At 51.1% G+C, this 13,236-nt stretch overlaps 1 protein-coding gene across 2 annotated transcripts in view; it reads left to right on the top strand.

The window, feature by feature from the left end:
• Positions 1-13,236, top strand: part of IFFO2 (intermediate filament family orphan 2) — a 54,337-nt gene that overhangs the window by 22,855 nt on the left and 18,246 nt on the right. Inside the window, exons 2-4 of one of the 2 annotated variants that reach the window (XM_021533790.4) lie at positions 7,540-7,600; positions 7,951-8,046; positions 11,354-11,494. In XM_021533790.4, the coding sequence (XP_021389465.1) occupies positions 7,540-7,600; positions 7,951-8,046; positions 11,354-11,494 (298 nt within the window). The remainder of the gene's footprint in view (positions 1-7,539; positions 7,601-7,950; positions 8,047-11,353; positions 11,495-13,236) is intronic. The other variant, XM_085559024.1, reaches the window with a different exon arrangement.

The raw sequence follows: 13,236 nt of genomic DNA, 5'->3' as shown, positions 1-13,236 counted from the left end.
CAGGAGTTTGTGGTTGCCCTGTGCCTGGAAGTGTCCAAGGCCAGGCTGGATGGGGCTTGGAGCACCCTGGGGTAGTGGAAGGTGTCCCTGCCCATGCCAGGGGTGGAATGGGATCTCTAAGCTCCTTCCAACACAAACCACTCTGGAGTTCCGTGAAAAGTAAAGAAGTTTAAAAATGAAATCCATCTTGCATGGCTCAGACCTTTTGAGCTGCTGGAGCTGTTTGTGTTTACAGTCCCAAACTCCCTTCCAGCCCCAGGAATGGTTTGGGGAGGGGGTGGCTCTTCCCATGGCTGACAGAATGGGTCATTGGGCCTGGCACTGCAGCAGAGTTTGGTGTCGTGAGGGCTTCCCTGAATCTGTGTGGAAGGTCTGGAACACAATCCTTTCCCATCCCAAAGAGCCAAAGCTGTGCCCAAAGAGCCAAAGCTGTGCCCAAAGAGCCAAAGCTGTGCCCAAAGAGCCAAACCCTGCCCAAAGAGCCAAAGCTGTGCCCAAAGAGCCAAACCCTGCCCAAAGAGCCAAACCCTGCCCAAAGAGCCAAAGCTGTGCCCAAAGAGCCAAACCCTGCCCAAAGAGCCAAACCCTGCCCAAAGAGCCAAACCCTGCCCAAAGAGCCAAAGCTGTGCCCAAAGAGCCAAACCCTGCCCAAAGAGCCAAACCCTGCCCAAAGAGCCAAACCCTGCCCAAAGAGCCAAAGCTGTGCCCAAAGAGCCAAACCCTGCCCAAAGAGCCAAACCCTGCCCAAAGAGCCAAAGCTGTGCCCAAAGAGCCAAACCCTGCCCAGATTCCTGCCCTGGCTGGTTGCAGGATTAGAGCATGGATCCCTTTGTGTGGGCAGGGATGTGCCCAGCGTGGCGTGGGGTCACAGGGTGCAGTGTGGGTCACACAGTGCCAGCGTGGGTCACACAGTGCCAGTGTGGGTCACAGGGTGCCAGCGTGGGTCACAGGGTGCCAGTGTGGGTCACAGGGTGCAGTGTGGGTCACACAGTGCCAGTGTGGGTCACAGGGTGCCAGTGTGGGTCACAGGGTGCTAGTGTGGGTCACAGGGTGCCAGTGTGGGTCACAGGGTGCAGTGTGGGTCACAGGGTGCCAGTGTGGGTCACAGGGTGCCAGTGTGGGCTCTACTGAGTGTCGCATGGTGCCACTGCAGACATGGCCTTGTGTGGGCATGGCCTGGTGCTCAGGGCTCCCGTGGGTGCCGTGTGGTGCCAGCACAGCCATGGCCTGGTGCTCAGGGCTCCCGTGGGCGCCGTGTGGTGCCAGCACAGCCATGGCCTGGTGCTCAGGGCTCCCGTGGGTGCCGTGTGGTGCCAGCACAGCCATGGCCTGGTGCTCAGGGCTCCCGTGGGTGCCGTGTGGTGCCAGCACAGCCATGGCCTGGTGCTCAGGGCTCCCGTGGGCGCCGTGTGGTGCCAGCACAGCCATGGCCTGGTGCTCAGGGCTCCCGTGGGTGCCGTGTGGTGCCAGCACAGCCATGGCCTGGTGCTCAGGGCTCCCGTGGGCGCCGCGTGGGCGCTGGAGCAGCCCAGCCCCGCGGGGAGGAGGGTGGGAGCGCGAGGCTGGTGCTGGGACGGGGCACGGCCCCGGGGGCTCGGTGCTGGGTGCGTCCCTGGCAGCTGGGCTGTGCCAGGGGAATGCTCCTGCCCCGCAGGAGGGCAGGGCTGGTGCCACGCTGGGCTGCTGCAGGGAAAGGCAATGGTTCTGTTCCCTGCTGTGCTGCCTCCTCTGGCTGTTTGTGTCTTTGGGAATTGTTAGCTCCTGTCTCCATGAGCATTTATAGGTACTGCTCAAACCAGTGCTTCAGTTTCCTATTGTGGACTTAAACCTGATAGCTCTGGAGTATTTCCTTTCCTTTCCTTTCCTTTCCTTTCCTTTCCTTTCCTTTCCTTTCCTTTCCTTTCCTTTCCTTTCCTTTCCTTTCCTTTCCTTTCCTTTCCTTTCCTTTCCTTTCCTTTCCTTTCCTTTCCTTTCCTTTCCTTTCCTTTCCTTTCCTTTCCTTTCCTTTCCTTTCCTTTCCTTTCCTTTCCTTTCCTTTCCTTTCCTTTCCTTTCCTTTCCTTTCCTTTCCTTTCCTTTCCCTTTCCTTCCCTTTCCCTTTCCCTTTCCCTTTCCCTTTCCCTTTCCCTTTCCCTTTCCCTTTCCCTTTCCCTTTCCCTTTCCCTTTCCCTTTCCCTTTCCCTTTCCCTTTCCCTTTCCCTTTCCCTTTCCCTTTCCCTTTCCCTTTCCCTTTCCCTTTCCCACGGGAGGTGCTCAGACCTTCTGTTGTTCTTTTTGGAGGTTTTCTTCCCTCCACCACCCTACAAAAAAGGCTCTTCCTGAAGAGTTTTGCTTATGGAATAAATACTTTGTCATTAAGTATGACTTGATGAGTGTTTTATCCCTTGAGGGAGGGATATTTTTAATGAAAGAATAATCCAGTTGATACCGTCAGGCATCATTAATGATCAGCTGCTCTGTTTGTGCCTTTCTGCCTTGAGCAAAAACATTCTTAACCCAGCATGTTTGTACCTGGTGCCTTCTGTGAGCATGTTGTTTGTTGGTTAAATCAAACCAGACATCTAAAATCCCTCCAAAACACAATTATTGAACAGCTTTCGGCAAGGCAAACTTGTCTAGAACTGACTTGCTGTTCCAAAGGGGTTTTTGTGAATCTGCTGCCCTTCCCTGCTCTGTGTTCCTGAGCTGGACGTGGGACTGGGACAGGAGCAAGGAAGAGGATCCCATTCCTTGGGAGGGGGTTCAAGGGATTGCTGATGCCTTGGGAAGGCTGAGCTAGAACAGAGACTGGACAGAGCCAAAGAATAAAGCAGGGATTTATTAAAGGATCTCCTCAGCTGATCCACCTTGGGCAGCACAAGAGCCCAGCCAGGGCTGCACCCAAAATGAACCCAAATGGTCCCAAAATGAACCAAAATGAACCCAAAATGGTCACAAAATGAACCCAAGAGGAACCAAAATGGTCCCAAAATGAACCCAAGATGAACCAAAATGGTCCAAAAATGAACCCAAGATGAATCAAAATGAACCCAAGATGAACAAAAATGGTCCCAAAATGAACCTAAAATGAACCAAAATGGTCCCAAAATGAACCCAAAATGAACCTAAAATGAACCAAAATGGTCCCAAAATGAACCCAAGATGAACCAAAATGGCCACAAAATGAATTCAAGATGAACCAAAAGGTTCCAAAATAAACGCAAGATGAACAAAATTGGTCACAAAATGAACCTATAATGAACCAAAATGGCTCCAAAATGAACCCAAGATGGACCCAAAATGGTCCAAAATGAACCCAAGATGGACCCAAAATGGTCCCAAAATGCACCTAAAATGAACCAAAATGGACACAAAATGAATTCAAGATGAACAAAAATGGCTCCAAAATGAACCCAAGATGAACCAAAATGAACCCAAGAGGAACCAAAATGGTCCCAAAATGCACCTAAAATGAACCAAAATGGCCCCAAAATGAACCCAAGAGGAACCAAAATGGCCCCAAAATGCACCTAAAACGAACCAAAATGGACAGCCGCTCAGGGGTCTCCCACTTGGGTCAGTTCTGCTCCGTTGGCCCCTTGGAGTTCATTGTCCCATTCCAGCTCCAGCCCGGGCTGTCCCATCCTTGTTTTCCTCTCCCCAGCCCACGGCGTTGGTGCTCCTGGCTGAGATTTGGGTCATTTGTCCTTGGTCCCAGCTGGAGCAGGAATTGTTTGGTCTCTGCTCCGTGCAGAGCTCAGCATCCCATAATGTAAAGCCCAGACGCACCCACTGAAGCAGCAGAGAACCTGGAAACCAGAAGAGCCCGAGCCCGAGGGCTCGGTGCACTTCCAGGGCTGAGGCTGCAGCCCCAGGAGTGCCTTTTTTGGGCTGCGATCCCGAGGTGTCTCCGTGTCTCCTCGGGAGCTGGGGATGCTCTCCCGAACTCCGAGGGAGCCGAGCTCAGCTCTCAGCTCTCCCCAGCTCTGCTCGGAGCTCCGCTGCTTTGTTTGCCCGGTATCCTTCCAGAGAGCCGCGTGTGGCCTTTGTTCTCCTCTCGGACCTGAGGCAGGGCTGGGCCGGCCCGAAGGAATGACAGAATGGCCCTGGAATGTGGGAATGTGATGTGTCACAGCTGGGGAAAAAAGGGCTTCAGAAAAGTCAGGCTTGCCCTTTATTTGCGGGTGGATGGAACTGACACGTCCTTGGAAGGTGGGAAAGAAGGGAAAAAAAAAAAAAACTGGCTTAGGCATGAACAAATTCATGTTGCTGATCTTTTTTTAGAAGAAATAACTAAAAATGTAATTAAAAGCCCCAAAGTCTGGGAGCTTTGGATGGCAATGCTTCTGAGTCAGAAACAGGATTTTTGGATGCAGCTGGAAAGCATTGCAGTTGCTGCATGTGAGCCAAGAAATAAAGTGTGTTTGGGGAGCAGCAGCAGTTCATATCCTGCTGCAGTGGGAAGGCTGCTGGTTTTCCAGCCATTTCCCTTTTGGGTATTGCAGAACTGTAGGATCGTGGGATCTCCTGGCCTGGAAGGGACCCTCAGGGATCAGGGAGCTGCTGCTGTGCAGAGCTGCTTCTTCCCGGGTGCTTTCCTCTCCCCGGGGATGGAGGCAGCTCCTGAAGCTGTCGGCCCTTCTGTGGGTATTTTGGGCTGCATCCCCCGTCCTGTCTGCCAGAGAGCAGAGGGCATCCACAGCCTGCTGGGATTACAGTTTGTGGAAGGTTCCTCTGACCTCAGATGGTAACTGAGGAGAGAAATACTGATTAATATGAATGACCATGAGAATATTGGAGTGTGGTGAATAATAAAGGCAGCAGAGCCATAATTAGCATCCTCTCAGTGCCCTGACTCCTGGATTTTGGGAATGTGCAGCAGCACAGCTGCCAAGGTCCCTTTAAAGTCAGGTGTGCTGCAGCAAGCACAGGGTGATGACAGAATGAGCAATCTTCTTATTGTCTCACCTCCCTGGAAGTTGAGATGCACAATTAATCCTGCTCTCCATTGTCATCCCTTTCCTTCCTGCCTGGCTCCTTCCTCTCTTCACTGTGAATATTCTCCCAAGGTTGAAGTGTGAGGGGAAAGTAAGATTGGCATTTTGAGCTGGTAAATGAGGTTAATCAGCTTGGTGGTGGGTGGGAGGAATGTGCTCTGGGGTTAAGAATTTGATATTAATGGTTAGCAGGACCCTCCTTGCCAGACCTGTGAAAATTCCCTTCAGTCAGGCAGGAACTTAAAAAAAAATCTGGTCAAAAACTGGTTAGAACTGATTAAAAATCACCTGATGGTTTTATTGTTGCTATAATTAAGAGAAACACAGGGACTGGGAGGGTGTGTGGAAGGTGGTGCCTTTTCCCCCTCTCCTGAAGAGAGGGTTTGGGTTTGCTGGGCAGAAATTAGGGCTGTAAATCTCTGCAAAAAGCAAAGAAATGGAGCTCCTGGGATCCCTGCAGGACGAGGAAGGTTGGTCTGAGCATTTGGGATGTGTAATTCTGGCAGCTGCCGTGGCGGACCTGCTGGGGAGGAACTCGAATCCTCTCTCCTGGCTTTTGGCAGAGTCAGGGAAAACACACAGATGACGTTCTCCAAAAACACCTCCCTCCCTCTGCAGAAGGCACGGTGAGGAGGCAATAATTCAGCTGGAGGGCTGGATGCAGCCAGGATCCCTCTCCCAAGAGTTCAAACCTTGAGAAGCAGCAGATCAATTTTTGCAGTGTTTGCTCGACTCCCATCCACCACTGGCAGCAGAGGCAGGAGGGATGATTGCCCTGTAACAGGAGAAGCAGCTCACAGATTGCCAATATAATTGCCTGCTTTAATTAATTTCACCTTCCTGCCTCTGATATTAGAATGTGAAAGGCAAAGTTGCTATTTTTATAGCAATGCACATGTAATTAGTACAAAACCCACCCAGGGCATGGAAACCCGAGTTGCAACGTTTAGTGACAAATGCAAATTCCAACCTAAATATTTTCCTCTGCTTGGCAGTGAGTCGATGCTGGTAAAAAGATGCACAACAAGTCCTCCTGCACAATTGCAGCTCTCCCAGGCTGCTGTGCTGGGTGTTCCTGCCCCTCAGCAGCAGGGACAAGTGGCTGGGATGGGAATGTGCCCTTCCCTGCCCAAACATCCCCTCTGCTCCTTCCAGGTGGGATGGACTGTGCCCGCTGAAGGCAGAGCTGTGCCAGGGGCACAGTGCTGCTGTGCCCATCAAATCAGCCCCCACGGGGTCATCCTGAACCCAGCCATCCCTCCCCACCTGCTCTGTGCCTTGGAAAACAGGCTGAATCTGTGCAATTTGGTGGATTTAACCACTGTTTTCTTTGATTCTGTGGATTTCTGGCCTCACAGTTCCAGCTGAACTCAGAGAAGTGTGGAAGTACCAACAGAAATGGTTGTGATTGTGATGGCACATGGAGAGTCTGTTCACATGGGGTGATTTTTGATTTGTAGTATCCAAAGTTTCTTTTCCAGGAGGGTAATTCCTGTTGTCCCAACAGACAGGCAGGTCTGGGGTGGCACTGGTGCCTGTTCAGAGAGGGGCACACACTTGGCTTTCCCTCTCCTGCCAAGTTCAAACCCTGTCCATGCCTATGGATGTATATCAGCATTCTTCCAGTATCTTTCCAGTTAATGCTGTCAAATTCTGGGTTTGCTGTAAAGGATTTCATTGCTCAAAACCAGATTTTTTTTTTTTTAACACTTAAAAAAATAATTGTAGGATCCCAGAACGATTTGGGTTGGAAGCAAGCTTAAAGTCATCTTGTTTCACTCCGTTCCACAGACCAGGCTGCTCAGAGCCCCACTAATGACCTCAGGCACTGTGTGAGCTTTAATTAATCGATTTCAGCTCTATCTCCTTCCCTGCCACCCCCAGCACTCGGGGACTTGTTGGAGTGTTCTCCTGGCAGTTTGTGGGCTGGGAAATGACTGGGACATGGAGATGAGTGAGGATTTGGATACAGAAGGCACAGAAACGTATGGACTGCTCGGGCTGAACTGGGAAGATTGTAAGACAACTTCCCTGATTGTTTCTGGACCGAAAACTTCCCACCTTATTTGCAGCCAAATATCAAATGAACTGAAAGAGGGGAAGGTTAGAAATGAGGAAGGAATTGTTCTCTGTGAGGGTGGGGCCTGGCACAGGCTGCCCAGGGGTGCTGAGGCTGCCCCTGAATCCCTGGAAGTGTCCAAGGCCAGGCTGGAACACCTTGGGATGGTGGAAGGTGATCTTTGAGGGGATGGATCCCTGGAATGGGATCTTCGAGGCCCCTCCCAGCCCAAAGCTCTGTGATTCCCTCATTCTGTTGTGTGTGAGAGCAGGAGGAATGCTGATCCCAATAAAAGTGGAGACAGCTTTCCTTCCCTCACAGACTCCCTGTTCTGGTTTGAGGGAGACCATCTGCTCTGCATTTCCAGTAACCGTCATCCTCCCACAGCCATCAGAGCACTTGTGATCCTGAGGGGAAAACCCACTTTTCTCAGTAATTAACAATGATCCTGAGGGGAAAACCCACTTTTCTCTGTAATTAACAATTTGCACATCTTGTCTTTCAGATGGGAGGAGGAGCTGACGAGAAGGATGAGCCTGGAATCCATGGTGGAAACCTTGAGAGAGGTGAGGTTTGGGCAGTTTGGAGTGAATGGTGCAGGGGTTTTCTACACCTCTCCTCATGCTGCTCAGCATTTTATTTGTCTTTGAATTAAAAATTTGCCTTCTGGCTAGAGCAGCTGTGCTGCTGTAGAGGACAGTGCTAATGCTGGGAAGCTGGAGCAGGAAATGACGAAATTTGTGACAAAGTTTGTGACAAAGTGGGAGGAGGGAGTGGAATTTACAACGGAGGGTAACAATTAAATTTCACTAAAGAATTCAGTTCCATTGTAACCCCCTTTTTAAGCAGCCTGCTCAGCTGGGTGAGGAGCTTGGTGGGCTCTCCCCTCTCACCTCCAGGGTGTTTTTCCTTGCAGGAGGCCCAGGAAGCAGAAGCTCTCCAGGAGGAGCTGAATGAGAAGATTGAGAGGCTGAAAGCAGAGCTGGTGGTCTTTAAGGGTCTGATGAGTGATGTAAGTACAGAGGGCCCTCTGTGGGTGTGTGTCCTGCACATGGCTTCGTCCCCAGCCAGGTGATTAGGAGTGCTGCTGTGTAATTAGCGAGTGCTGCTGTGTAATTAGTGATGGCTGCTGGGATCTAATGCATCAGACAGATCCCCCTTCCCTGCTTCCTGTTTGGTCTGTGTGGAGATGCATTAACTGCTGCTTACCCATAACCAGGACTCTGCCCTCCCCTCCCTTCCCCACAGCTGCTGGGCAGCCTCGGATCTGGGAGAAAAGGGTTGGAAAAGTCCCAGACTGGGGAGCAGGCTCTGAGCACTGCTCTGAGCAGTCCCAGACTGGGAGCAGGCTCTGAGCAGTGCCCTGAGCAGTCCCAGACTGGGGAGCAGGCTCTGAGCAGTGCCCTGAGCAGTCCCAGACTGGGAGCAGGCTCTGAGCAGTGCCCTGAGCAGTCCCAGACTGGGAGCAGGCTCTGAGCACTGCTCTGAGCAGTCCCAGACTGGGGAGCAGGCTCTGAGCAGTGCCCTGAGCAGTTCCAGACTGGGAGCAGGCTCTGAGCAGTCCCAGACTGGGGAGCAGGCTCTGAGCACTGCTCTGAGCAGTCCCAGACTGGGAGCAGGCTCTGAGCACTGCTCTGAGCACTGCCCTGAGCAGGCTCTGAGCACTGGGCAGCTCCAGGAGCTGCTGGCATGGGGACTTTCCCTCGAGTCATGCAAAAAAATCCTGTTCCTAAAGGAACAAGTTGTATGGAATCATGGACTGGTTTGGGTTGGAAGGAGCTTAAAGATCATCCTGTGCCACCCCTGCCATGGCAGGGACACCTTCCCCTGTCCCAGGCTGCTCCAAGCCCTGTCCAGCCTGGCCTTGGGCACTGCCAGGGATCCAGGGGCAGCCCCAGCTGCTCTGGGCACCTCTGCCAGGGCCTCACACCCTCACAGGGAGGAATAAGCATTCCCTTAATGAACTCTGAAAATTTGAATCCTGGTTTAGGTATTGGCTTTGCTTCCAGGGCTGGTTCAACCTCGTGGTTAAAAAAAAAAAGAAAAAAAAAGAAAAAAAAAAGAAAAGGAAAAATAGTCTTGTTTTCTCAGGAATTACTTCATGTCTGATTAGATACTGAGTTCTCTTCAAAGCCAGAGGATCTTTTAGGCCCTGCCTGGATAAAATTCTTTTATTTACTAGTGAGATCATGCAGGTATCTGGAAAGATAAGCTAGGTAAACATTAAGGTGCCTTTCTCAGTAAGTCTGAGGTAGTGCTGAAGCCACTTGTCTGAGGAATAAACCCTGTTACGCTGATTTATTCTGTAATTTTTGCACACGACAGCCTTCTCCTGACTTCACAGAAACCTGCAGAACCCGCTCCCAGGTGTCAAATCCATTCTCTCAGGGCCTCTAGATCTGCTCATGGGAAATTTGGCAATTAGCTGTGTGTCCTTCTGGTGGTTAATCAAGGGTGGCCATGCTGGGTTGGAGCCTGGAGGGGAGAGGCTGCTCAGGCTGGGGCCTGACTTCATTCAGCCAGGAGCTGAGCTGCTGTGTGTGCAGAGAGGGAGGTGCTGCTGCAGGCAAACATCCTCCTGGGCTCAGGGAAAGTGCTCTGGGCAGGCTTTAAGGGATGAGGGAACCCGAGGAAAGCACTGGGAGTGCTTGTTTTGAACCTCACCGGGCAAATATTTAGAAGAGAGAAGTGCAGAATGTTGGCACGTGGCTCTTTCCTTCCTGCAGATAAGGATCAGCAGCTCACTGGGTGAGATTGTGTTGAGAGATTTATTTTCCTCAGAGTGTCTGGCAAACACAAATCTCTAAAGGTGGTTCACAAGGGCTGGAGAAGACTCTGTAAAAATTTAAACCAAAAAAAAACCTCAAACTCCAAAGGTGGTTCACAGGGGCCGGAGAAGACTCTGTGTAAAAATTTAAACCAAAAAAAACCCAACCTTCAAACTCTATAAAGGTGGCTCACAGGGGCTGGAGAAGACTCTGTGTAAAAATTTAAATAAAAAAAACCCCTCAAACTATAAAGGTGGTTCACAGGGGCTGGAGAGGACTCTGTGTAAAAATTTAAATAAAAAAAAACCCTCAAACTATAAAGGTGGTTCACAGGGGCTGGAGAGGACTCTGTGTAAAAATTTAAACAAAAAAAAAAAAACAACCTTCAAACTCTATAAAAGGTGGCTCACAGGGGCTGGAGAAGACTCTGTGTAAAAATTTAAACCAAAAAAAATAAAAACAACCTCAAACTCTAAAGGTGGTTCACAGGGGCTGGAGAAGACTCAGACTTTAGACTCAGACTTTAGAGATGGTTCACAGGGCCTGTAGAAGACTCTAATAATTTAAAACTAAAAATGGTGGGAAAAAGCAAACCAAACCAACAAAAAGCCCAAGGGTTTCCTCTTGGAAAGGGGATTTGTTGTTTAAGAGTGGTCTGCAAAGGGTTTTTCCACTTTTGTGTCCCAGGTGGAAGCATTGCTTAGGAGTGGAACTGTCCAGGAGAGCAAGTCTCAACTAGGCTGGAAAATAAGCTTTGGAGTTTTTTAATGTTTCTTCCTTCACAAGGAGCCAGATGTTCTGTCTGAGTGGGAGTATCTCAGAAATTAGAGCTACTCCAAGGCAGTATTTTTTCACGCAGAAATTTTCATGCAGAACTTTAGCTGGGCTGGAAGCCAGGTTAGTGCCAGTGAGGAGTGTTCTCTGTGCCAAGGTTTTCATGGATCTCCTTGGATCCAGTCACAATTTGCTGGTTCCATGCTCTGCGTGCAGTTGCAGTGGGGCCTGGATTCTGGTTTGACAGCAGCTTCTCCGTGCAGCACAACTTTGGTGTCTGAAAGAGGGGAAGTGTTGCATCCTCACCAGGATTTACACTGCACTCTGCTCTGCACAGAGGGGTGCTCTCCATTTTTAAGGTGTTACTTATGGAACCCCAGGGTTTTTCAGGACAATCCAGTCCCATCCCCTGCCTGGGCAGGGACTCCTTCCACTGTCCCAGGCTGCTCCAAGCCCAGCTTGAGCACTTCCTCAGCTTCTCCAGGCATTCCACTGTGCCCCCCTGTTCCTGAGCCACCGAGGCTCCCCTTGCCACATTGAGCAGCTGTTTTGGGGTGGGTACAGGCTTTTTGTCAGTGGCAAATCCCTCCGAGTTGGAACCTTGTTAGAATCAGGGCTGAGCTGTGGAGTCCCGAGACTACCCGTGCTCTGCCCGCCCGAGAACAGGGTGTGATGTTTAACACTGGTGTGGCCTGGGGTTCCAGAGATACTGTGGGGTATCTCTTCTTGCCTGAACTGTCTAATAATAGAAGATAATCCCTGCTGTCCTTCCTGCAGCCCATGACAGACCTGGACACAAAGATCCAAGAAAAGGCCATGAAGGTGGACATGGACATCTGCCGCCGAATCGATATCACGGCCAAGCTGTGCGATGTCGCGCAGCAGCGCAACTCGGAAGACGTTTCCAAGATTTTCCAGGTGATTAGGCCCTGAATTTTCCATAGGGCAGGGCAGGAGGGAGCAGTGCTGAGCAATGTGGTCCAGGTCATTTGCCTTTTCTTGAACTCTCTCTCCGTATTTCCCCCGCTGTCTGTCAGGGTAGCTCTGCTGCAGGAGCTGCTGCAGCAGCAGGAGCACAAAGTGCAGAGAGTTGAACAAAAAAGGAGTCCCAGGATGATCTTTAAGCTGTGCTGTGAGTCTGATGCTAGTCTGCACTGAATGCAGGGAAAAAAAGCAGTGTTACAGGGTCTAGGTTTGTATTCCTCCCTCCCATTTGTTCCTTCACAAGTGACAGGTTTTAAGCTCGTGGAACTGTCATCTGAATGTTCTTATTTCTGGCTCGAGCTCTGTGGCCAGAAATAACATTTCTGTGATGGTGAGCTCTGGCTGCTCCAGTTGCTTTCCTTGGAGCTCCCTGGAGCTCGAAGGAAAGTCCTTTAATTTGCTCCCAAAGCTCCTGGACAGCTCTGCCTGGATCAAGGCTGTCACTCCCAGTGCAGCTGGTCTTGTCACAACTGCAGTTTCAGCTCTGATGAACCCTCCTTCCTTCTGCTTCCATCTGAATGTGTCTTGTTCAGGCTTTCAGTAAATCTGACGCTTTTCTGTGTATAGTGATAGCACACAGTGTGCTAAGTGCTGTCCAGAAACTGTAAAGGATCCTTGTGGGCTCTGCTGGTGAAGCTGTAGAAATGTTTGATGCTTTTTTCCCCTTGTGTTCCCCAAAAGACTCAAACTTCCTCAGAGAATTATTCCTCTGGGAAGTTGAGCCACTGTATGATGCCAGTGCCTCCTTCTTGTCTCTGAGGAGAATTGCTGAGTCTTTCTGCTCAGAGGTGACTGCAGAGCACACTCCTGGTCAGGACTGCAGGGGTTAAAATGACCAGGAGGATGACACCTTGGAGAGCAAAACCAACAAGGGATGGTTTGTGTGCCAAGAAGAGGGAAAACTGCTGTAGGTTGGGAGTGGATGATGTGTTTGAGGTTCTGGCACCAGCTGGGAGCATCCTGTGTTCCCAGCCCTGTGGGATCCTTTGGGATCTGGGAGCATCTTGTGTGTTCCCAACCTCTGGGATCCTCTGGGATCTGGGAGCATCTTATGTGTTCCCAGCCCTCTGGGATCTGGGAGCATCTTGTGTGTTCCCAACCTCTGGGATCCTCTGGGAGCATCCTGTGTGTTCCCAACCTCTGGGATCCTCTGGGATCTGGGAGCATCTTGTGTGTTCCCAGCCCTCTGGGATCTGGGAGCATCCTGTGTGTTCCCTCTGTGGCCCTTGAGTTCCCTGAACTTCATTTCCTGGGGGCTGTCCAGGCTTTTCCATGGCTCAGCCAACCCTTCTTGTGTGCTGAGGATTCTCAATCTGCTGCTGCTGGGGTGGGGCTGGCCCTGGAACAAAGGCTCTCTGGAAACTCCTCCCTGGAATAAAGGCTCTCTGGAAATTCCTCCTTGGAATAAAGGCTCTCTTGGAAAGGCTTCCTGTCTGTTCCTTGCTGGGGTTCTGTGCTGGAGGCCACACCTGTGGTGGTGGCAGGAGAGGGAGAGTTCTGTCACTGCTCTCTGCCCAGGCACTGCTGCCCCTTGTGCTTCGCCCTGGCTCATCCCAGCCTTCCCCTGGCTCATCCCAGGCTCTGCATGGCTCTGGCAGGTGCCGGGCCGGGCTCAGTGAGCACACGAAGGTGCGGGGGGCGCTGGCAGCCTGCAGCTCGCTTTGCTCTCCCCAGCT

The sequence above is a fragment of the Lonchura striata genome, chromosome 21, assembly GCF_050655825.1.
Source record: "Lonchura striata isolate lonStrDom1 chromosome 21, ASM5065582v1, whole genome shotgun sequence".
Lineage (NCBI taxonomy): Eukaryota > Metazoa > Chordata > Aves > Passeriformes > Estrildidae > Lonchura > Lonchura striata.
This window is presented reverse-complemented; position numbering and strand designations above follow the sequence as displayed.